General features: G+C 40.6%; 1 protein-coding gene across 1 annotated transcript in view; it reads left to right on the top strand.

Annotated features, from left to right (window-relative positions):
• nbas (NBAS subunit of NRZ tethering complex) overlaps positions 1–22952 on the top strand; it is a 153337-nt gene extending 130385 nt beyond the window's left edge. Inside the window, exons 50-53 of the mRNA XM_080047550.1 lie at positions 2330–2469; positions 8488–8635; positions 9705–9839; positions 21860–22952. Coding sequence (XP_079903676.1) covers positions 2330–2469; positions 8488–8635; positions 9705–9839; positions 21860–22135 — 699 coding nt within the window. The 3' untranslated portion in view covers positions 22136–22952. The remainder of the gene's footprint in view (positions 1–2329; positions 2470–8487; positions 8636–9704; positions 9840–21859) is intronic.
• The last annotated feature ends 822 nt before the right edge of the window (positions 22953–23774 follow it).

Below are 23774 nucleotides of genomic sequence, written 5' to 3'. Positions count from 1 at the left end.
AGGGGGAAAATGAAATCCGAATACTATCAGGGAATCCCAGGGCCTTGCATACCCTTGGATTTTCAAACATGATGTGTAAATACGGCTGTAAAACATAAAATGCTTCAATATGTAGCAAGTGTTCAGTATTCAGTATTCATCACACAGCAAGGCAAATAACAATGATGAACAGGCTTTGGGTTGCAGTTTACACTCAGTGATGGATTTGGGTGCTTGAGATTGCCGTGAGGTCTTTTTACAGGTAGTTAAGATTCCATTTCGGTTTCCCAAAATGACCTCCATTTCCAGAGGGTCCTGAGCTTCAGCTTTACTCATTTATTGCTCCATGCCCCCATCATAAGGCGCTCCACTACACCACTAAGCATGGATCTGCTCTGCTGCCAGTTATTTGCATGTGCCTTTACTTCTAAATTAGAGATTGAACCCCGCAAATGTCTCAGTAAGAGTATCAGAGACTTTATTAATTAAAGAAATAAGCCGATCCGAGTACTACTTAATTACATTGCATTGTCATCCATTGCACCCAGTGTTGGTCCATTGTAACCAATAACAAGAGCAAGTGGATTATATGGAGCCACATATCCATCAAAAGCAAGAAAAAGATTGTCAAGAGCAGGAAATAAATAAAGCTGCTGATTATTCAAGTGGATAATATACAGTTACAACAACTGAATCACAGTGTATGGTTGATTACATAACAGATTTAAAGAAAATGGAATATATAAACATATATATTACATTTTTTATATAATATATATATATATATAATATAATATATAAACATATATATTTATTTATATACATATACATTGAAGAAAGAATGTGTAATGCAGAGATATAAACTTGTCTATGTCCAGTAGTTGCAAAGGGACTAGCAATATGGAGCTTTACTTGCTTGTGCCTGTACAATGACCCACACAGCATGAAACAACTCACCCGCAGCGCTCCACTGAAGATTTTCATTAAATATCTCTCGGGTATATGTTTCGTTTAAAGTCTTTTGTAGTCCAGGAAGTAACCACAGTTTTGTAGATGCAATATGCCGTGGGCCATGCAGTCCTCGCTGCTGCAGGATTTTCAAATTTGTACATTTAGTCAGTATTTCTTATGGCTGACGAGCCATTTTTAACAGCATTCCTATATTTTACTCATAAGACAGAGAGGTACCTTATGAACCTGAAAGTGATATACCATCACGTCTGAGAATTATTATGGTGGTCTTTGGCATTTTAATGCATCTATTTAATCCATTTTTCTTGGCAGCATTGAAAAAGAAACTAAAGCAAGGAACACTAGCCAGATTGCTCTTGTGAGCTCACAATTTATCCTCCCTAAGGAAAATTATTTTGCTGCCTCAAAATGTAATTAAACTATAGTTTATGGGACAGCTAAATTTGCTAGCCCCAAATATGAGCAATTGCAGCTAGATCTTCACCAGCACAGAAATAAGTGCACAACTCGGCTTAATTATAAAACTGTGTTACCATTGAAACTGAAGGTTTTAAAGAAGAGAGAGTGTGTGTGTGTGTGTGTGTGTGTGTGTGTGTGTGTGTGTGTGTGTGTGTGTGTGTGTGTGTGTGTGTGTGTGTGTGTGTGTGTGTGTGTGTGTGTGTGTGTGTGTGTGTGTGTGTCACGGAGCTTGTCTTTGCAGCAGCCATGCTTTGGAAGGTTGCGGTTTTCCCTTCAGAAGTCAGCCAATCTCTGAACTGTAAAATCACACCAGAAGCCAACCTTTGGGAAGAAAATTAATTACTTTCCCCACGCCTCCCCCTCTCATCACCCCCATATTAACCCTCCTCTCGGTTTCTCTCTTTCTCATAATAGCATAGAATAGGTTTTGCTACTTTTTTTTTTAAACTGACAGTGTAATGCGCCATTATTCGTGGAGCCTTGTTCCTTCCTCCCAATGCCTTGTTTGTGAAGTTTGAAGGCTTTGATGCTGGGCCAGATTGAGTGTTTTGCGATTGGGCAGTTCATTCGGGTCCCGGGTTGGCAGGAGGACTGTACTGCAATCATTAGATTGTCAAGTTTTTCCAATCACAATCAAGAAGCACGCTCAATTTAAAATGTAAGAAAGGCAGCCTCCTGTGTCTTGCAGGAGCTGTGTTGACGTTGCCAAGACGATAGATCACTGAAATCCTCTTCTAAGTGGATGATGCTGGCATTTTATCATCATGATTCACCACAACACTGCATCATCTAATTAGGGCTTTTTTTTTTTTTGTCAATGACCATCGGGATATGTTACGATCAAGATCCTCACAGCAATGTATATGTCACTGTATATGTCTTTCTCACCTCCCTGCTCCCTGTGCTTCCCTTCTCTCAGGTTGAGATAGAAGATGTGGAGGATGAGGGGAAACGATACGCCCTCTTCCTGGAGCTTCTGGAAGCCGCTGAAAAGCAGGCGGAGTTTCAGCCATTGATGCTCCTCCTCCAAGCGTGGCCACCCATGATGAGAGAAGAAGTGTAAGAAGAATGTCTATGTTTTCTCTCACTTGTTTCCAAGTTAAAGGTTGCTTGTTGTCAAAATGAAAATAACAGGCATGTTGCTAGCATACTGTGGGCCCCCTTTAATAACATTGATAATAACTTTGTTTACATATCAGTTTACAGGGCCTATACTGTGTATAAATACCAGATATTTGTCCAGCTCACACACATACAGGTAGAGGATCTTGAGGAGATATTTACCGATTTCAACAAAAAGGGGTTTTGACCACAAGCGTTGTCCAGAATCGCTGATTACACCTTTAAAGCAATAGTTTGACAGTTTAGGAAATATGTTCGATCGAATGCAATCTAATCGCTAGCGTAGAAAGTGGAAGTGGAAACAGCTGGCCTGGCGCTTCCACTTTAAATAGCAAGTTATCTTGTCATTTGTTTAAAGAGGACCTATGATGCTTTTTGACTTTTATGACCTATAAACGTTGTTATGATGATTCATAGTCATGCTTAACCATACTAAATTATCAAATAATGACTTACATGCATTTCGACGTATTCCCTGCTGACCGTCTGGGGTGTCTGTGCAGAGCACTAAACACTATTCTAGCCAGTCGAGAAGTCACGTCTTCAAAGCGGTCTACCCTTTCATAATTCGTGACATCGCATACAAATTTGTGACGTGACCACGCGGATGTTTCCATGTATGGTAATGCTGTCACTTCCCTGTTCGCGTCTGCCTCGCGCCCTTATAGGTCCATGCTCGCGCTTCCCGCCACTGAAAGTGTTCCGGAAGGAAGGTAACCAATCACAACGGAGTGGGGTTTGCAAGAGGGGGGGAGGGTAGCGGAGATGGCCGATGCACAGGCGGAGGGAGCGGAGATTGCCGAAGCACACACACTCAAGTGTTGACAGGACGTGCTGGATCGCCAAAATAAGAGAAAGAGCTTTCCGAAAATCTACATAGTTTTTTGTGATGTGATTCGTGTCAGGTTGCTCTATAGCAGTGTAAAACAAGAAATTAAGACCAGAAAAGTAGTATAATAGGTCCTCTTTAAAGGCCTACAAGAAAACTGAAGTGTAAAAAGAACTAGTTGTTCTGCTGGTGCAATTTAATATAAATCTTCTCACCTCACTCTGCAATTAAGCGAATAAGGGTTTTTCTTAAAATGTCAAAGCAATTTCCTGTAAGCACCTCGAGCACGGTAATTACATTGCATCACATAACAGCACATTAAACAAACCAGACTTCATGTCAGACTTTTGGAGATGGAAAATGTTTGGACTTACTTTCTACCTGTTCTTTATAACCTCACTTCATTCTCTCTCTTTGAACTTTTTCTCTAAACGCATTGGTGCCCTCTCACCATCCTCAGTAAAGTTGAACTTTAAAACGGGTGCTATTCAGTTTGGGTCCAAACAGCCTCTTTTCTATGATTAAACTTTTGGTGCTTTACAACTGGGTTTATAGTGCAGTTGTTGTTTGTTCATGAAATCAAGAACACATTGAGGCATTGACATTTTAATATGGAACTTCTGTGCAATGTGTCCTCACTTCACTATAGAGATTAGAAACGGTTTTGTAAATGTTATTTATATAGATCACAAATCCCAATATTTCTCTGGGGGATTCACAATCTGTACTACAGCATACAACACCCTGTGTCCTTAAACCCTCCATTCTGATGAGGAAAAACTCCCCGAAAAACCCTGTCCTGGAGGAAAAAACGCAGAAGAAACCTCAGGAAAAGCAGCTTAGGTGTGATCCCTCTCTCTGGATGGATAGACTTGTGAAATAGATGTCGGGTTTACAGAAAAGACCAGCTAAACAAATCACAAAATTAATGAAGAATCGGGTGAAAAGTGACACTGTTCTGGCATAGACTTTAACAGTTGGGAAAATCAAAACAAGCTCCGGGATTATTTCGTTTTATGAGTGTCAGCAAGTGTAGACCTCTATATCGATAAGTAACAAATGGTGTGATTGCTCCTCTCCTGCACCATTGTTGTTGATTAAAAGTGAGCGGTGCTCTGAGGGCCACCGAGACAATACAGGGTCATGCAGTTGAGTTTATCCTTCCAGCTCAATCAAGGCAGACTGTGTTTCAAAACCGCTTCGACCGGCAATTTAAAAGTTCTTCTCCAGTAGTTGTTAGAAAGAATCTCAAAGCACAAGGGCACATAAAAAGCTGTGTGTGTGTAAGTCAACTGTATAGACTCTGACCACTGTGTTAGTGTGTGTTGATGAACAAGATGTATATGTGTTCTTTACTGCTGCATCAGTTAAAAGGTCAACCCAACCACTTTCACAATCTGTCCTAAAATGCAAAGGTACTTGGGTGGGATGGGGTCAGACGTAGTCTTCCAGGTTCAGATGTAACAAATGGCATTTTACTGTGCTGTCGAAGGCAACTAAAATGAAAAGTAAAAGTTGTAGTCTTTCTGTCTCTGAAGTTTCCTTTGCCCCTTTTTTGACCAGCTAGTTCCAGGTACCAAGTCACCACAAGAACTATACTCAGGAGGAGCATAGAAAAGGAACTGAAATCAGGAACTTTTGTGGATCTCTGTTTGCATATCCATCAAATCTGAAGAACCATTAAGATTTGGCACATGAGTCTAATACTAACTGGTTAAGAGGGACCCACGTTTGGATGAAGACATGCAATGGTTTACTGGTTATTTACTTCCGCTTTAGAGCAAACAATGAAAATGTGCTCTCATTGTGTGAGGTCGAATTTGAAGGCAAGAAACAACAACTGAGGTACTAAGGTTACAACAAGGGTTCCTCTGATCCAAATGCAGGTAAAGTTTCTGAAACGGCAGCCTGGGGATCTGGAAAAGTTCTTAATGTGGAAACGGGCCATTAGATGCATTCATCATTTCTTCCCCCACACACACTCAACAGAACAAAATACATTGTTCTGCCAGACACAAATTTTTTGAAATCGACTCTTATTGTCTGTCTTTTCCTCATCAACGTAAGAGATGGGTGCATATTGTTGTAGTAAAAAAAAAAAAAAAAAAAAATTCAAAATTCAAGTTTTTAAAATGAGGGAAAATGTTTCTTTTGAGCCGTGGCAGTGTTACAAAACAGAATCATAAGATTCAGGAGGAAGTATGAAAAATGGTTATTACTTATCAGTGTGTGTTTGTAATTGACTGTAGACTTTTCCTTGGGTTTGTGTAAAGCAAGTGTCAGGGCACCGTTTAAATGAGAAGCAGTAGTGGTAATGGGATTAGATTTGGACGACACAGCAGCTTCAGGTTCACCCAAGGATTTAACTGAAACTGCTGCACTGTCTTTGTGAGCACAAAAGCCGTAGTCAAACCATCACTGCCACGACTTTCGGCTTTAAGCATTTAAAAAAAAAGGTTTTTATTATTACTGCTGTTTGAGCTGTTGTACATATTTCACGTTGAAATGCGTCCATAATGCTGAGTAGCTCAGCTTCTGATGAGGGATTTTTGTCTTTGGTTGCCCTAATTCAAACCACTCTTGTGCTGCAACATGCATGCACCTATACTATCTATGGCATGCACACACAAATAAAATAGGCTGAAATGTTCCTCTTTGAAGCAAAGCATCCTTAAACTTTGATCTGATCTGTGTTCAGTGTACATGATATGTGTTATGGCCGCCAGAAAATGTAGGTTATAGTTTGAGACACGAAACCCCAGAATAACTTAACCTTCAAAAACACCTCACGCAAGATGCTCTGCTAAGACTTGAGGGCGTTAGCTCTTGGTGTGTGTGAGACACGTGGTGTTAACGTTAACGATTAGTCTGACTCAGCATCTAATCCCGGTTGAGATGGAGACTTGTTCAATGTGTGTTTGTGTCTGCAGAGTTGAGATTGTTTTTTTCCTATAAGAGGATGTTTTTTTCGGGAGCCATATTGAGTTGTGCCTAAAAAAGCTTATCCTTTAGTCCTAAGTCTGCATAAACTGAGTCATGATTCAGAGCATGGATGGAGGGGCGGGCTGTGACTCACGCTGCACCCTGTGACAGATTTGGGGAGCGCACAGGCACTCATAGTCACACGCAACAGCAAAACCTCAGGAAAAGGCAAGTGAGCCAGCGGCCTTTTTCTACCGATAGTAGCAAAACAGGAGCCCTGCTGTTCTCCCTGCTGTCTTTCTCTCGTCACCTCTTCCTTTTCCATCCTCTCGTTTTCACCTGCTATAAACTATAGACACGCACAGAATCTTTGCTCCAGGTTCCCCCTTGCTTTTGACTCACTTCGCCCCTTTACTTCTTCTCTTTCTAATTATATAACTAAGAATGTACCTTTGATTAGTGGAACAAATCAGATGTTTATTTCAGAGTGCTTCCCATCTCCAATCTTTCTCCTGCTTCATTCTCGCTCTACTCATTATTTGAATGAACTGCATGTCCTGTTCATCACATAGACATACCTTTCAGCATTGTTATTCACATAATCACTATTCAAACTAAGGTCAAAGAATGTCCATCCTCCATACCTCATATGAATATTTATTATAGCCTCACTGGGGCTCAGGATTGTGGCTTGATTCTCTTTCTCGTGGCTTGACAGATATAATGAGGCCTCGGCTTTGCTTTAACAACTACAACCTCTGTAACCACTAACATTAGTGTAAGCCTGCAGCCGGAGGAGCTCTCGTATAGCTTGCCGTGCTAATGATAACACTAATCAAATGAATAATTTAAAGAAGATCCATCCGTCAATCCAGATCTAATTAATAGATAATGAGTCGTTCTGTGGTTACTTTTTATCCTCTCTCTCTCTCTCTCTCCCCTATGACTGATTTGTATTAATAAAGATCCATGAAGGTCGTATTGCCTCGCCATCGTTGGCATTTGTGTGGCCTTGGTGGGAGCTGATGGTTACAACCTGGCTCAACGGTTGGCAACAATAAAGGGGAGGCCACACATAGTCTTATATAAACATAAAAGGTTTAATAAAGAATACGGTGAACAACCAAAGATAACTGAAAACAACAGAGCAGGCTGCAGGCCAGGGAAGGGGCCGGCAATCAGTCAGGCTGCTGCTGCTTTATAGCCTGCTGATCTGAACCTGCTCAGGTGAGCTGATCACACCAGGTGAGGTGGCTCCGCCCCCCACCAGCTCCCTGCAAGACAGAGCACACAACAGTAACAACACCCCAAGGCAACCCTGTGGCCGTCACAGGAGGCATTAGCAAAGGTCTTGAAGACCTTATAAAAAAAATTTGAGAGTCAACAAAGTGATGCCTGCCACTGCTGGCAGCTGTCCCCTTGTGTTCACAGAGAGAGAGAGAGAGAGAGCGAGAGAGAGAGAGATTAATATTAACTGTACAAGTATTGTGGTTCAACATGTTTTTGAACATCATAATGTATTAGATCTGCAAACCTGGGACGTGGATGGGAGAGTGCTCCTGTTATTCTTATGTGGCTGATATGTTCATTTTAATGCAATATGATGTACAGTACATACAGTCGGCTGCTGTGACCCATTCACTGTCTTATCTAGGAATGCAGATTAATGTATGAATAACATTACAGTACTTTTACATGTTGTATGTTTTAGTTGTATTATTTAGTATATGTTCCTGCCTACTTGTGTTGACCTAAATATGCTCATTAATGCATGTCAATGTAATTCAAAAAGCTTTATTGGCATGACTATTGTGGTAAACAGTGTTGCCAAAGCATTAAAAATATGAAAAATATGACAAATAATAACAAAAGAGAACGTGATGTTCATATAACAATACAACACAACATACAGATGTACATATAATATCTAATATATAAAATGACATAGACAATCATTTAAACCAAATAGTATGCCTGACATTACACTTTTACAATAAAATGTAATGACGTTAATATAGATTATAATAAATAATATTAACATTTTGAAAATCAAATCAGTTTTATTTGTATCGCCCAATATCATAAATAGACCTTTGCCTAAGTGGGCTTTACATTCCATTACAGTATGACACCCCACCCAACTAAATTGAATGAATGCAAAGAAATGTCTTGTTGTCTAATGTCTTTCTCTCTGTCTCTATCAGGGCGAATTCGGAGCGTAACCCGTGGGTAGTGCTGACCTCGGCCCTGCTGACACGCTGCCAGGGCTCAGAGGTTACATTAGACCTGGGGGAGCAGGTGGTTACCATGGTGCGATCCCTCTATAGCAGCAAACACAAGCTTCCTGCACAGGTAAGCAGCAAACTCAACGTGGATTATGTGTAAATGACATGAGTTTTATTTTACTTAGCAGAAAATAGAAAAAAAGGGGGGATCAAATTTAGATTTACAATGAAGAATGATGTTTTTTAAAGGAAACAGTGGATAGGGGGCAGTTCTGCATATTATTGTATTATTCTGCATGTTATTTCTACTGAGATAACAGATCTGTATACTCCTTCGACCACTGCAACACAGTGAGGATAGTGGTCAAAATCTGGCATCAACACATTTTCATTACAGCTGAAATCCATTGTAATAAGAAAAGATGCTAACACATAGACACTTGTACAACACATCTCCAATGCCGGTCCCTGGCAGGAATCTTAAAACAAGCGGCCCAAACCTATTAAGCATGTAACCCAAAGCAACATGTTAGCGTCGGCTCAGTGCTTTCTGCAATGTATGCTATAGACACGAGACGCTCTTTGATATCTGACGGCCCCTAATGCAATTCATGCCCTGGTGAGCACCATGGAAGTGGTAAGCTTTCTGCCATTCGCTATGTGTAGCGCCAGCTGACTGTGATATTAGTTTAGCGCTAATGCTATTCAGCGTGAATAGGCTAGTGTCTGCCTGGCTGTCTAATATAACAGTGGGTAGGGGGGCGGAGGGTGGGAGGCCTTTTACTCTGTTCAGAACAGCTTTAATTTGAATCTGCTGGAATGAAACTGCCAGAGCATAGGGGAGTCAGATTGCATTGTGATATCCATATATTACTGCATAGGACTGTGTCTTGTGTGTGTGTTTTTGTGTGTGTGTGTGTGTGTGTGTGTGTGTGTGTGTGTGTGTTTGTGTTTGTGTAGGCCTTTTTTTAAGTATTTTGTTCCTGCGTGGCTGTACAGTGTATGCACATCGATTAACCTTCATGGTTCCTCGCCTACTTTCTCCCCTCTGTCTCCTGCTCTCTCTCTTCTTTTGTTCTGCCCTTGTTCTTTTTAAATCTGTCTACTGATTACCTTTCCCCGTTTTCATCCCACCTTTGCTTTTATCCCTCCTCCTTTCATCCATTCCTCTATTCCCCCCCCCCTCTCTCTCTCAGTGTATCAGACATATAGCCAGCCAGCTGCTCCAGCACCAGCTGATCCTCCAGCAGCCTGCTCTCAAACTGATGGCAGAGAGTGGTGATGAGAAACTTCTGCAGATGACTCTGGATCAGATCAACAGCATGAGCGCAGTAAGTGTTGTCGCAATAGTCTGCGTGGTCCATATTTAAAAGCAGACAAAGTGGGGTCCATCAGCCTGCATTGCATATAGTCGGTAGTTATTCAGCCTTTAAAACTTGAATAAAAAAAGCATTATCGTCTTGTCACGAAGTTATGTAGAAAAACAGAAAACTGCTGCATATCCTAACATTCACAGAGGCTTTAAAGGTGCTGTAAGCGGAATGGTTCTTTTAGCTAACTTCCTGTCAGTTACTGCAGTTAGCAGTCCCCTCGCTTGTCCACATTAATGCGCTGCGGTCTTCAAGCAGCAAGTTATCTAGCATCATCTCAGATCCATAAGTGTGATAAAACATGATAAAAACCATCAAAACAGACATTGGGAAGGATTTTTACCTGCTCCGCCATTGTAGGCGCATACACATTCACCTATCTGTTGCTCTGGCATGCACCGGCAGTGAGACCATGGAGTGTACATAGTATATATGAGTGAGACGCATGTCGGTTTGTAGCGTTCTCTCTTCTGATTGGATAAACATTTTGGGATACTACAATACGTTTATTTGCCGATTACATGCAAAGCAGCTGACTGAGAGATCAGCTTTATGAAACGCACACATTATGTAAGTGATCACTGTATGAATAAAGAGCGATGTTACACTTATACAGTATTAACATAAATAAACCTCTTACTTCACCTTTAACTAGGAAAGTTGAATAATGTTCAATTTGAAATCTTCAGTTTTCTAGAAAAGGTTTATTTACCTCACTAGACGATCATCCGGAGACCCCTTTTGTGATTTATCTTGAGAGCCTTTGAAGGGGTCTCCACCCTCAGGTTGGGAACCACAGAACCAATCAATCAATCCACTAATCGTTTCAGCCATATAGTACTCAGGCTGTACTCTACATGATTTATTGATGCTTCAATGCCTTTTTTCCAGTCAGTAGTTAAGATCCAACATCCTCTTTACTTTTGTCTGTGCAATAAAAGCAATGGCGTAACAGTGTTATAGCAGGCTCAGAGACTGTACACTACATACTGCATTTAAAATGTGTGAGACGGTCCATTCCCATAAAAAAAATAACAAAACCTCTTCGCTGTTTTAAGATAAGAATGAAATTCACCAAAATAATCTCAACCCTCGTAATAACGTTCATCCACTTGCTAACTTCTCCTTTTGTTTTGGGGAGGGCACAATCGGATAAGAGTGTGTATAGTCGAATAGTCTCACAGGACTGTGAGGGCTGCTCTCCACTGTTCTGTGATCAGATAAGCAATCGTCACAAAGTAGTCCTCTCAGACCCAGTGGACCCTCTCTTTGTTCCCGGATCAGATAAGAGAAAGCCTCTCTATTAAGTGACAGAGCACCTATTAAATGAAACGTTAAGGCTCCTATATCAGCACACCTAAGAAACCACGCTACTTTTATCCAACAGATAAAGAGAGGGAGGAGGGGTGTTAAAGTGGGATGAGAGAAAAGAAATGTGATTTGGATGTGGGAAGAGGAAGTAGAATTGAGGTGTTAAGAGTGATAAATAAATTTAAAAAAGACTAAGCAAACTTATTAAAGTGTAATGCACAGCCTAGCTGAGCAGGGGGTGGTATGGGTGGAAGGCCATGGGGTGGGTGGGTAGGGTTATTCTATGAATGGTTACTCTTTCATCTAAGAGCTGAATGAACAGGCTGCAGCAACAGAACAGTGTGTCGGCTTGCTCGCTTTGGGGTTGTATTCATATGGGTGTGCATCTGTCAGTGTGTGCCCGAGTGTGTGACTGTGTGTGTGTGTGTGTTTTTCTTTGTTGGTTTGGATTTTCTCTTTGCCAAAATGTGATTGTACCAAGTACGTTTTCCTGTTCATTAGTATTTAAGTGCAGTGTTTTTGATTACCTAAGAAGACTATTTTATAGTATCTGTTTGTTTGCCAAAAACTATTAGCCCTCCCCAGCTGTCTTCTCTCAAGCTCAACTGAACCGCTGCAAAGCCCAAATTGCTATTACTAGAAGCTTTATTAGTATTATTCGGTAATATACAAACGTGTGTGTTTTTGCAAACTTTTATGTATTTTCTTTTCAACCCATATTTTTCTTCACAACACTTTGAGGCCTTTTTTTAAATCAGATCTACAATTAGCCCAGACCTGTCAGCAGTTAGCAGATCAGTAGATCTTATCAAGGGAAGATCAGAATGTATTGATTTGGTTCCGCTTGGTCGGTCAAATATTCAGGTGAGTGAACTGAGAGAACTGAACTGTAAAGTGACTGACTCAACTGTTTAATTACTTCATGCACTACATGTACGGTAGCTCTCATGTCCCAGTTTGCTTCTCGACAACAAGCCAAACAGAATGACTTGGATACGATTCCCAAAGTGCCAGTCTTCATTTATTAACCTGACGTTTGTTTTTGGCCACAGTGTATATATTTATCAATTCTTCAAAACACAGCACTCTTGATCATATATACATGAGAACAGCATGCCACTCTGAGTGATTGGCAGGCCTTACAGTATAGTCTGTAAGGCCTGCCAATATAGGGGGGAAGGGGTGTGTGTGTGTGTGTGTGTTCCCTGCCACTCTGCCCATGTTTTCCCCAGTATCAACACATTCTTAATAAAAGAATTGCTCCTGAGATCACAATGGAAAAAGGTGAATTCTGAAGATTATTTTTTTTTCCTCTTAAAATCCTGTTATAGAAAACCAAAAAAAAATGTAATTGAAAAACAAAAGTAATTTATTTGGCTGCAGTGTATGTGTGCATTTTTTCACGTTTACTGTGTCTTGCTTTGCTGCAGAGGAGACCATGGTGGGCATAGTACAACTAAAGGAGGCTGGACAGACTAGAAGTAGTGGATGGGAGAAGTATAGTACTTAACTTGAAAGACAAACTAACTGTATTGACTTATGCCTCGTTTCCAGTCTTTTTTCCTTAAACTCCCTCCCTCCCGTCATTTCTTCCTTTTCCCGCTCTGCTTGTCCTATTATGATGATTTTTTATTCACCAAAGTACAGGTGAAACTTGAAAAATTTGAATATCGTGCAAAAGTTCATTTATTTCAGTCATTCAACCTAAATGGTGAAACTAATATATTATATAGACTCATTACATTCAAAGTGAGATATTTCAAGCCTTTATTTGTTCTAATTGTGATTATTATGGCTTACAGCTTGTGAAAACCCCAAATTCAAAATCTCAGAAAATTAGAATATTACATAAAATCAATAAAAAAAGGTTTTTAAATACAGAAATGTCGGCCTTCTAGAAAGTATAATCATGCATATGTACTAAGTACTTGGTTTGGGCCCCTTTTGCACGAATTATTGCCTAAATGCGGCGTGGCATGGATGCTATCAGCCTGTGGCACTGCTGAGGCGTTATGGAAGCCCAGGTTGCTTTGATAGAGGCCTTCAGCTCGTCTGTATGTCTGGTGTGTCTATGTATGGTCTGGTGTGTCTCATCTGCCTCTTGACAATACTCCATAGTTTCTCTATTGGGTTCAGGTCAGGAGAGTTGTCTGGCCAATCAACACAGTAATACCATGGTCAGTCAACCAGTTACCAGTGGCTTATGGTACTGTGGGCAGGTGCAAAGTCTAGCTGGAAATGGAAATTGTCATCATCATAAAGCTTGTCAACAGACAGAAGCATGAAGTGCTCTAAAATCTCCTGGTAGGCAGCTGTGGTGACTTTGGACTTGATAACACAGTGGACCAACACCATCAGATGACATGGTGCCTCAAATCATCACTGACTGTTGGAACTTGACAGTGGTCTTCAAGCCCCTTGGATTGTGTGCCCCTCCACTCTTCCTCTAGACTGTGGGACCTTGATTTCCAAATGAAACGCAACATTTAATTTGGATCAGTGATGATTTGAAGTATCATGTCATCTGCTGCTGTTAGTCCACTGTGTTATCAAGTCCAAAGTCACCACAGCCATCTAGCAGAAGATTTTAGAGCACTTCATGCTTCTGTCTGTTGACAAGCTTTATGATGATGACAATTTCCATTTTCAGCTAGACTTGGCACCTGCCCACAGTACCATAAGCCACTGGTAACTGGTTGACTGACCATGGTATTACTCTGCATGAATGGCCAGAGAACTCTCCTGACCTGAACTCCATAGAGAAACTATGGACTATTGTCAAGAGGAAGATGATACACACCAGACCCAACAATACAGAGGAGCTGAAGGCCACTATCAAAGCAACCTGGGCTTCCATAACACCTCAGCAGTGCCACAGACTGATAGCATCCATGCCACACCGCATTGAGGCAAGAATTCATGCAAAAGGGGCCCAAACCAAGTACTTAGTACATATGCATGATTATACTTTCTAGAGGGCCGACATTTCTGTATTTAAAAACCTTTTTTTTAATGATTTGATGTAATATTCTAATTTTCTGAGATTTTGAATTTGGGTTTTTTATAAACTGTAAGCCATAATAATCACAATTATAACAAATAAAGGCTTCACATATCTCACTTTGCATACGTAATGAGTCTGTATAAGATATTATTTTCACCTTTAAAGTTGAATTACTGAAATAAATGAACTTTTGCACAATATTCTAATTTTTCGAGTTTCACCTGTATATGTTGCAACAGCACTTCCTGTGTCTCTTCACCTTATTTTTGTCTTTGGCTCTTACGCTTTCTCTTTCTCTTCCTCCATCAAATATTTTACTTTAATTAATCGTTTATCAAGCGTCACCCCGCTGTGTTACTGTGTTACTTAGCCTGAGAGGCTGTCAGGTCCGGCATGGCATAGGTGTTAACAGTGATAACACTGCCACATTTAGATGACTTTTTTACAGCTGACTTGTTTTAATATGAAAGCTGTGTAAAAAGGGGCTCTTATATATGCACTTGATGACTAATGGATACGTTCTATGGCGCTAAAGCTAAAAGAATCCTCACCAGTCGAGGATTTGTGTCAAAAGCAAAAAGAACATCTTAATTCATATGTTGTGATTGAGATTATGTTTCTTCTAGTTCTATAATCAGGAGAAGGACCAATATAAGATCTCACATATCCCTGTTTGCCTGCTTAGCTCATGTATTTGTTTGTATTTGCATCAAGTGTCCTTCATAACACATGTAAAAGGAAAGGGATTGGTAAACCTAAAGCAACCATGTGGTCTGTGGTAGCTTGAGTGCACACTTCCCAAAGTCCTATAAAGAGCAGGTCTTAACCGCTACACTAATGTTAGCCTGACCATTGATAGCAATTGCATGTCGTGGACGGGCCTTTTTTAATGTTACCAGTTACACCACAGACTGATAGTGGGTCAGTATATTATGCTAACTCTTGTAGTTGGAAATGTACACTTGGGGACTCCCAGCTTGTAAACTGGGAATACTAACAATTGAAGGTACCGTTAGGAAGGACATAGCCTATAAACACAATGTGTTTTTCCATAGCTTTTTTTTCTATTTTGGTTTTATAAATGCAGAAAAAGAAAATATTTTTAAATGCATAATATATCTCTTACAACACCCTGACATATTGAAAAAGCAAAAGTTTAATAGACCTGCCATAGCCTTTCTGCAGAATCACATACATCTTGTTTATCTGCCCAGTGAGTGGAGACTAGAGGGGAGTGTGTATGAATTTGTGATTGAGTGATTAAGTGTTTAATTGCTTGTTTAAGAGGGCTTGTTTAGCCTGTAGCTTCTGTGCCGTCCTGGCCCCGTTAATCTAGCTGTTTGCTTGCAACTGGGTGGGTTCTTCCCCGACAGTGAGTGTTTGCTTGTGTGCGTCACAGCCCACTTTTTTTTTAATATATTTTTTTATTGGCTTCAGAGCCTCTTCTTCTGTCACTTTCAATCTTGTCGCGCTGTAAGCGAGGGCTGTCGTGCTGGTTTGTGTGTGTTGGCGCACCACTAAAGCCTATGGAGACAGCTAGGCTATGGAGACAGCTAGGATGGGAAGCAGAGCCCAAGGGAAGAAGAGAAAGGGATGAGAGGAGGATGGAAGGAGATATTTGTGTGTTGTGTGGCATTCCAAAGAAGCTTTATGATTTAAATGATAAAAGAAGGCTTGGCCATGCATTATGTATTAGGCATTGTACGTGTACGGTAATTCCAATTAAGCTCTCAGCCGGGTTCAGCTCAGGGAGAGATAGAGTGCGAGGGAAGACACATGTTGGGAAGTGAGAGACGTGCAGAGCAACAACATAACAGAACGGTGTGAGAAAATTGACCAGACCAATCAGGCATCATTTAGCGTCCACTGAAAGCAAGCAGGAGAGACAACCTTGGCTGTCTTTCACAGGGCGAGACAGCAAGAAATCTGAAGGTAATAACAAGAGCGAGAGGGGGGTCGGACATCTTATGGCATGCAGTTTGATGTGTCAGTTCTCTTGTCATGCTGAGTGTTTGTTCATTCACTCACAGGCACACGCCGGCTGTGAGTGCAAGCACACACACACACACACACACACACACTCTCTCACACACACACACACACGCCCGAGACTGAAGATGCCTCTTGTTTTCGCTTCACTGAAGAGGCAGACAAAGTGTTGTTTGAACCTTTAGAGAAGATGCTTTTAACCTAACCTGACATGCATGCGCGCACACACACACACACACACACACACAGGACAGGTTTTCATGTTCTCCGAGCTGTTGACCTTTGAGAAAGAAGGGAAGGCATGATGGATGTATTCCTTCCTCAATCAGATTTCTTTTTGCGATGAACTGTTTGTAAAGGCGAGGCTGAACAGACAGCTGGGGTGTGGGGAGGGGGGACGCAGAAAAGTCAGAGAGAGTTAGAAAGGGAGAAGGGAATTCATCACAGGAGATGGAAAGCATCATGGATGGATAAACAGGTTTGTGAGAGGTTTGTTAGCTGCAGAATTGAGTGGGAGGATGTTGTTTTTACTATGTGCTTGATAGCGAAAGCACATTGAAAACAATGAAATTGGTCGATCTTTGTTCTGCCTGCATGTAAAACTGTAGAACTTTGATAACCAAAAAAACAAACAAATGCAATGCAAATACAATTAAAGGAATAGTTTGTTGTTTTGGGAAGTCAGATATGTTCTTTTCCTGAGAGTTAAAGGAAAATATCAATACCACTCACTAAATAAGAAGCTGGAGCCAGGTCAGCAGCCGGTTAGCTTAGCATAACTTGAAAGGACTATAGCCTTTATTTGTATTCTAAGATAAGCCAATTGTCTCCTGGCTGCAGCTGCATATTTAATGGGCAGATATGCGAGTGGTATTGATCCCTGCGAGAAAAGAAAATATAAGCTTGTTTCCCAAAATGTTCAAATATATCTTTAATTACAGCTTGCTTGGAATCATTCATTTAGATAAGATAAATGTGTAGAACAATGCTATGATGATATGGTCTTATCATCGTGATGTAATTCTACTGACAGTTGGGAAAATGGTTTTCATTGAATAGTCAAGCATCCCTAACACGCTGCCATACATTTCACAGTTATAAGAATTGTTCATTTGTTATTTAATGAATACATATTAGAGTAACTGTAATACTCATTATGAGGAAGATAAAACATTGCTGGGAAAAGTATTCCGGCTGTAATTGAGAAGAAAGGAAAATATATGAAGGATGAATAAGGGGATTTTAGATTCAAGACAGTATATATTGCATAGGTACACACTCAGCTGTGCACCATATACTGCAATCATACGGTAAGCGGGAACTATGGATGAATAGCAGTGCCTGAAATGTGGCAGAGCTGTTCTTGCTGTAAAAAGGACATCAAGTTATCTGCCCTGCACTAATATAAAGATTCAGCTCCATCCCTCCATCTCTCGGCTGCTCCTTCACATCTATTTCCAGCTCGACTGTCACTCCGACTGACTCTGGGCCTCAAATCTGATGCCTCTCTCTTGACACCATCAATCACTAATAGACTGGGAGGTGTGTGTGTCTGTGTGTGTGCGTATGTGTGTTTGCGCACATGCATTTCTGAATTAAGTCACTTTCAGAAACACACACTAGACTTTAAGACCAGTTGATTGTGAAGGCTCTTTGCCATTGGAGACAGAAGCTGTGTCCCCTAACAGTAGAAAAGCTGATTTGTTTGGGTCAGTGTCTAAGGTTGGGTTTAGGTTAGAGCATGGGTTAGGTTTAGGCATGTACTTGTGATGTTTAGGGTAAGTCTCCAGGGAATGAATGTAAGTGTATGATAATGTATCCGCCTATTATTGCCACCTTTTTTAAAGCGTGCAAAGTCGTGACTCTGCAGCAGGTGTGAGACTTCGTTAAAATAAACTAGCACAGAAGGTGTTTTCAGTGATTAGAACGCCTTCAGGTCAAATAGTCAACTTTATTCGAGCAGACTTTAATCCTACTTACAGCCTCCAAAAGCAGCACAACAAGGCCACACTTAACATTGTAGAAATGTAAAAAAAAAAAAAAAAAATCTGCTTTATTTGAAGCTGTGCTTGTGGCGTAGTTCTAGTGATACCGATGTTGGTCTGTTGGGTCCATCACCTTGGTTCAGGCTTAAATACTTAAACAAATCGATAGTGGTTGCACACACATTCATTTCTCGCTCAGGATTAATTGTTCTAACCTAAATGATCGTTTAACATTTTATGTAGTGCAGCTAACATTTAATATCTACCGCTCATTTTTAATGTCCAATTATTTGGTTTTACGGCCTAATGCCTCCAAACTAAAGGCATGCATATCAGCTACATTCGTCATTTGTGTTTAGTGCTAATTAGCTAATGTTGCCAGGGTTACATCAGACTTATTTGTAACATTTGTCATATTTAAATAATTGATTTTAAGCTATTAATCAATTGGTCTTTTTTTAAGCCGATCAAAAGTCAAAAACCCAAATATGTTAATTTTTCAATGACATAAAACACTGAAAAGCAGCAAATGTCTCACATTGAAATGCTGAAAGAATGGAAAGGAGAGAATGACATTTGTCTTCGATAAAGCACATAAACATTCAATAAATGATCAAATTAGTTGACAATTAATTTGCTGTCAATTGACTGCTCATTTCACCCTTTACTTGTGGGAGAAATGATCCCCCAAACGGTTGGCTGTGTCCAAATTTGCCCTGCTGCCTGTGCTTTAGATGTGTGCGCCCAATTCTCCTGCGCAGTAAAGGAAATGTAAGGTGCACTCACTTTGATTTTTACCTCCAAACAATGTGGTTTGCATAATCTGGCAACTTGTTTTTTTTTTTTTTTTTTTTGGTCATTTTCAAGCTTTTTTTTTATTAGATAGTACAGAGTTGAAATGGGGAGACAGAGAGAGAGAGGGGGGATGACCTGCAGTAAAGGTCCACGGGTCGGACTCGAACCCGCGACCACTGCAACGAAGGCCGGAGCCAATATGGTACGCGCTCTATCCACTACGCCGCCAGAGCACCCCCTGGCAACTTGTTTTAATCGAATACGTTTTTTTCAATTAATTTTTGTAAAACATTGAGCCTCAAAATAGGTCAATAGGTTCACACTGCAAAACCATCTGGGGCTTTTGTTGAGGCTCAAAAAATCAAAAGTTTTGAAGGTGAAGTGTTAAGTTGTGTTGAAGTTGTTTCCAGTATGCATTCAGCCCTTGGTAATATAACACTCGGTGCTCTTAAAAATGTATGTATCAGGGTCTTGTCAGTGTCTGTCTGCCTTCCTCCTCTCCAGCTCTCTCTCTCTCTTATTCCATCTTCCTCCATCACACATTTTCCACACTCCTAAGCACAGGCCATTTCTCTTGTCATTTTCCCCCCTCCTAATTCATTATTACCGGATGACCTCTTCATCCACCTCTGTCTAAAGTTTCAAAAATGTCTTTATTTGTCTTTCCTCGCTATTTCAATTTTTTATTGAAGGGTTAAATACTTTTACGGAAACTATGAGTCTGGGGAATTTTCAGATGTAGTCCCTGTACCACAAGGGGGAAAGTATATTTTATCAGCAACATATGATTCCATAATGCCACAGTGTCACTGACGGAAGTTGAGGTTCACTGATGTCTGTCAGTACATGAGAGAAGAGAGCCTTTGTTAAACAGTTTAAATGTTTCTGTTTTAAAGGATGAATTGTCCTTTTTATGGAGAGAAAAATAGAATGAGGCCGGCATAGAGATGAGATAAAGGTGATATAGCATTATTCACCCAGGTGTGCTCCCCTTCTCTACTACAGAATGGAAGACATGAGCTCCACATTCATAATTGATCAGCTCCAGAAATACACTGACAGGTGATCGCTGTTGTCTGTCTGTCTGTCTGTCTGTCTGTCTGTCTGTCTGTCTGTCTGTCTGTCTGTCTGTCTGTCTGTCTGTCTGTGTGTGTGTGTGTGTGTGTGTGTGTGTGTGTGTGTACGGGTACGGGTACGGGTACGGGTACTCGTGTATAGGTCTACTTATGCAAGTGCATGCCTAATAATAGAGACAGCTAACAGGTGAGAGGACAGAGTTACACATACTGTAGCAGCAGAGACTTCAGCACTTATCCTTGCTTATCTGTAGCCCCACTGAACCCCTCACAGCGGCCCCCACAGGCATTTAGCTGTTTGAATTAGCTTGCAATTCATTGACGTAAGGTGTGTGTGCGTGCCGTGCCGTGCCGTGCCGTGTGTGTGTGCGTGTGCGTGCCGTGTGTGTGTGTGCGTGCCATGGGGAACGGTGGTCAGCCTTAGAATCATCCCAGCATTGGACCACTCAGACCACATCAGGTTTCCTCAAGCATGTTACATTGTGAACACACACAGCGTCCGAATACTGCTGCTGCAGCAGGAAGCTACAACACCTTTCTTTCTGTTTCTACAATGGCTGCTAAATCTCCAAATCTGCCATCCACTTTTGGCCTTTTATCAGCCTGTGGGTGTTTACAGCAGAATAGCTCTGCTGAATGGCAGGGAGACTGGCTGCAAAAATTCTGGCTGCTGTTGCTCTTGGAACAAAAAAATAAAACACACTTAGAAAAGGAAAGTTAGTTTCTCCTGACTCTATCCACCACCACACGTGTGTACAGATGCACCGGTCTACTATTTTTCAGTCAGATTCCGATATCCGGGTTTTGGATATCAGCCGATAACGATACTGTCTGATATCATAATTATTATACATTTCTTTGTTGGTGGTGATGTTATGTGTAAGGTTAGGAAGGCTTAAGCCACACAGCAATTCTAATTTAAAGAGCAACAAACATACACAAATGCATTTAGGTTTATCTGAACTGCTTTGAACTGTTTTGAATGCAGAAGAACGTCACAGCTCAACTTTTTGAATTGCTATATTCTAATATTAATGTGTGCTATATCACATAACTATGGTCTGAAAATTTAAATTTCTTTCATACACCGTTTTCCTATGTTGACATGTAACTTGGCCTGTTAAGATGTTTTTGATTGAAATAGCTTTTGATGTCACTAAATATGACCTCCACATTCTGCAAATTCAACAAATGACCATTTTTAGTTCTTTACAACCTATAAAATGTTTTGAAACTCTGTTGTGCATAATAATTTGGAACGGTGCATTTTAAGTTTTTTATTTTTGAAAAAAATACTGTTGTCATTGGGAGGTTTGTTCAATAACATTTGAATCATACTCTAACGGTTGATGACTTGAAAATTATACTGACTGTCATTTGCATCGACTATTTAGGAAAATCTGAGAAAAATATAATTTGCATAATAATTTGGAACGCACTGTAGTTAAGCAGTAAGTGATATTGTTTTTGTTATTATACCTGTTGAATCACTTGTATTCATACAGCAATCACTTAAACAGTAAGCGCAGCTCATAACACAACTCTCCCAGTCATTCAGCTTTGCAGTACTGCCAGATAAAATGTTGAGTATCCCGCTCGTTTTTATCAATTCGGGAGTCAGAGTGTTGTAAAGTGGCGGGTCTTTGTGCCCGTCGAATTTGACAAAGACGGCTGCGAGGTCATGTGGCGGTGACGTAGAGACGAGGGAGGGGACTGCTAACTGCGGTCACCGACAGGAAGTTAGCTAAAAGGAACAAATTGCTTACTTCTCCTTTATAATAATGTTTCTCTCTCCTCTGTTCTTTTTCCTCCCCTTTGCAGGAGACAGCCTCCACCTGTGACGGCGAGCTGCTGTCGTTGCTGCTGGACGCGGGGCTGCTGGTGGGCTGTGTGTCTTCAGCCCTGTACCCCCTGCTCAGTGCCCACATGGTGCTCCAGCAGCAGGAGGGGGGCTGGGACGTGGAGGAAGCCGCTTCAAAGCTGCTGGCGGCAGGCCACGGGCCCCAGGCCGGGTCCCTGCTGCTGGCTCACAGAGGAACCCACCAGGCACACTTCACCTTCAACTCTGCCTTGGCCGTCCTCAAGAAGTGGCTGTGAGGAGGAGAGAGAGAGAGAGAGAGAGAGAGAGAGTGTGGTAAAAGAGGCACTCTCCACCACAGGAACTGCGGTGACAAAGCAGATTTAAGGAAAGAGAGTGGGAAAGGTGTTGAGAGAAGAGTGGAATTAAATTGGATTGAGATCTGTGGGGGAAAAAAAATTGTGTTAGGTGAGAATAGAAGAGATAATCAGGCTGTATCACTGCATTTTGTTCTGTAATTGGGTTTCAGTTGTGATCAACTTCAAGACACATCCACAGCGGATGCAGTGCCTAACTGGAAGGTATAAGAGCGGATACCTTAAATAATGAAGCATCTGTATAATTACAAACACACACATACACAGCAACAGCCTCTGCTGTCTCGGTGATGAATAAATGTTCAGACCGATAGCTGATCAGAAAATACACTTGCTTGCATTAACGTGTGTGTTTGGTTGTGTACTGTGTCCTATTGTGTGATAAAGTAATTGAGCAGTAGCCGGGAAACAGTGGGTGGATATTAGCCTATTGTTCCGTGACAGGTTTTGCCTCTTTGACGTCCCACCGTTAAACACCCTGCCTCTGCTCTGTTGTTCTTCCCCCATAATAATGTCTAATTAATTCCTTCTAAACAAATTAGCCCCGCAGCTGGCCCGCACCGTGTGTACATGTGTGTCCACGGATGCACAAATATTGCATACAAGCACCGACATTCCAGCAATGACACGTAGAGCTAACGATGATGTGGAATAAATGTGCCCGTCTGTGTTCAAGCACATGGGGATGCTGTCTTACTATATAAAATACAGCTTTTATTCTGTCTCACCTCTCAGATCTGAAATAAATAAAAATCTAAAAACATGTGAATGAGTCACTGTACTTTGTTTTTTTTATATTCCTTTTTCTTTCCTTTGTGAAGTGTTGGAAGAAAGATTCACAATAGGGTAACATTCAAATATATAAAAATGCCTGTAAATCTTCCAGAATACATTTTTTTTTTGTTAAGTTGTTGAACATGTTGCATCCCATAATAAAAACACACAAATGTAGTCATTGTTTCATGATAATTACAGGCTTCTGTCTGTGGAGTCACCAGAGCTTCCTTTGTTGTTTTGTTTAGTCATCTTTATAAAGTGGTTTGTAGTGTTTTCAATTATAGTCACGCACTACTCAGTAGAGAGCAAAATTCACCTTTGGGCCATCAAAATATTTTTTTATGATGTTTGTTGCAGGGCAAACGATGATTAAAAAAAAAGTCGATTTGATCTTATTTGCCAGGTTAAGTGTAATTTTTGCACCATGTTCAAGATAATGATAATAATAATAATAATAATAATAATAATAATAATAATAATAAATAATAAACTAGGGTTGCAATATTTAAAAAAAAATACCTTATTCAAGTAAAGCATCACTACAGCAACAGAAGAATGACTTTGGATTGCAGTTGTGACATTAGAAGTATTTATTGAATGTTTTTTCTATATATAATTTTTTTTCAGTACATTAATTTATTGATAAGACATCCGTAACCTTTATATAATTACTTTGGTCAATGATATTATAGGCCCTGAATCAGTCTCTTATTCTGAAAGATAGGGTTTTAAATGAGCATAATTGTTTGCCAAGGTTAGGAGTCTTGCTTTTGTCAATCATCCA

Source organism: Ammodytes marinus (assembly GCF_949987685.1).
Source record: "Ammodytes marinus genome assembly, chromosome: 19".
In the NCBI taxonomy this organism is placed as follows: domain Eukaryota; kingdom Metazoa; phylum Chordata; class Actinopteri; order Uranoscopiformes; family Ammodytidae; genus Ammodytes; species Ammodytes marinus.
The sequence above is the reverse complement of the archived record's forward strand: the minus strand, read 5'-3'. Positions and strand labels throughout refer to the sequence as shown.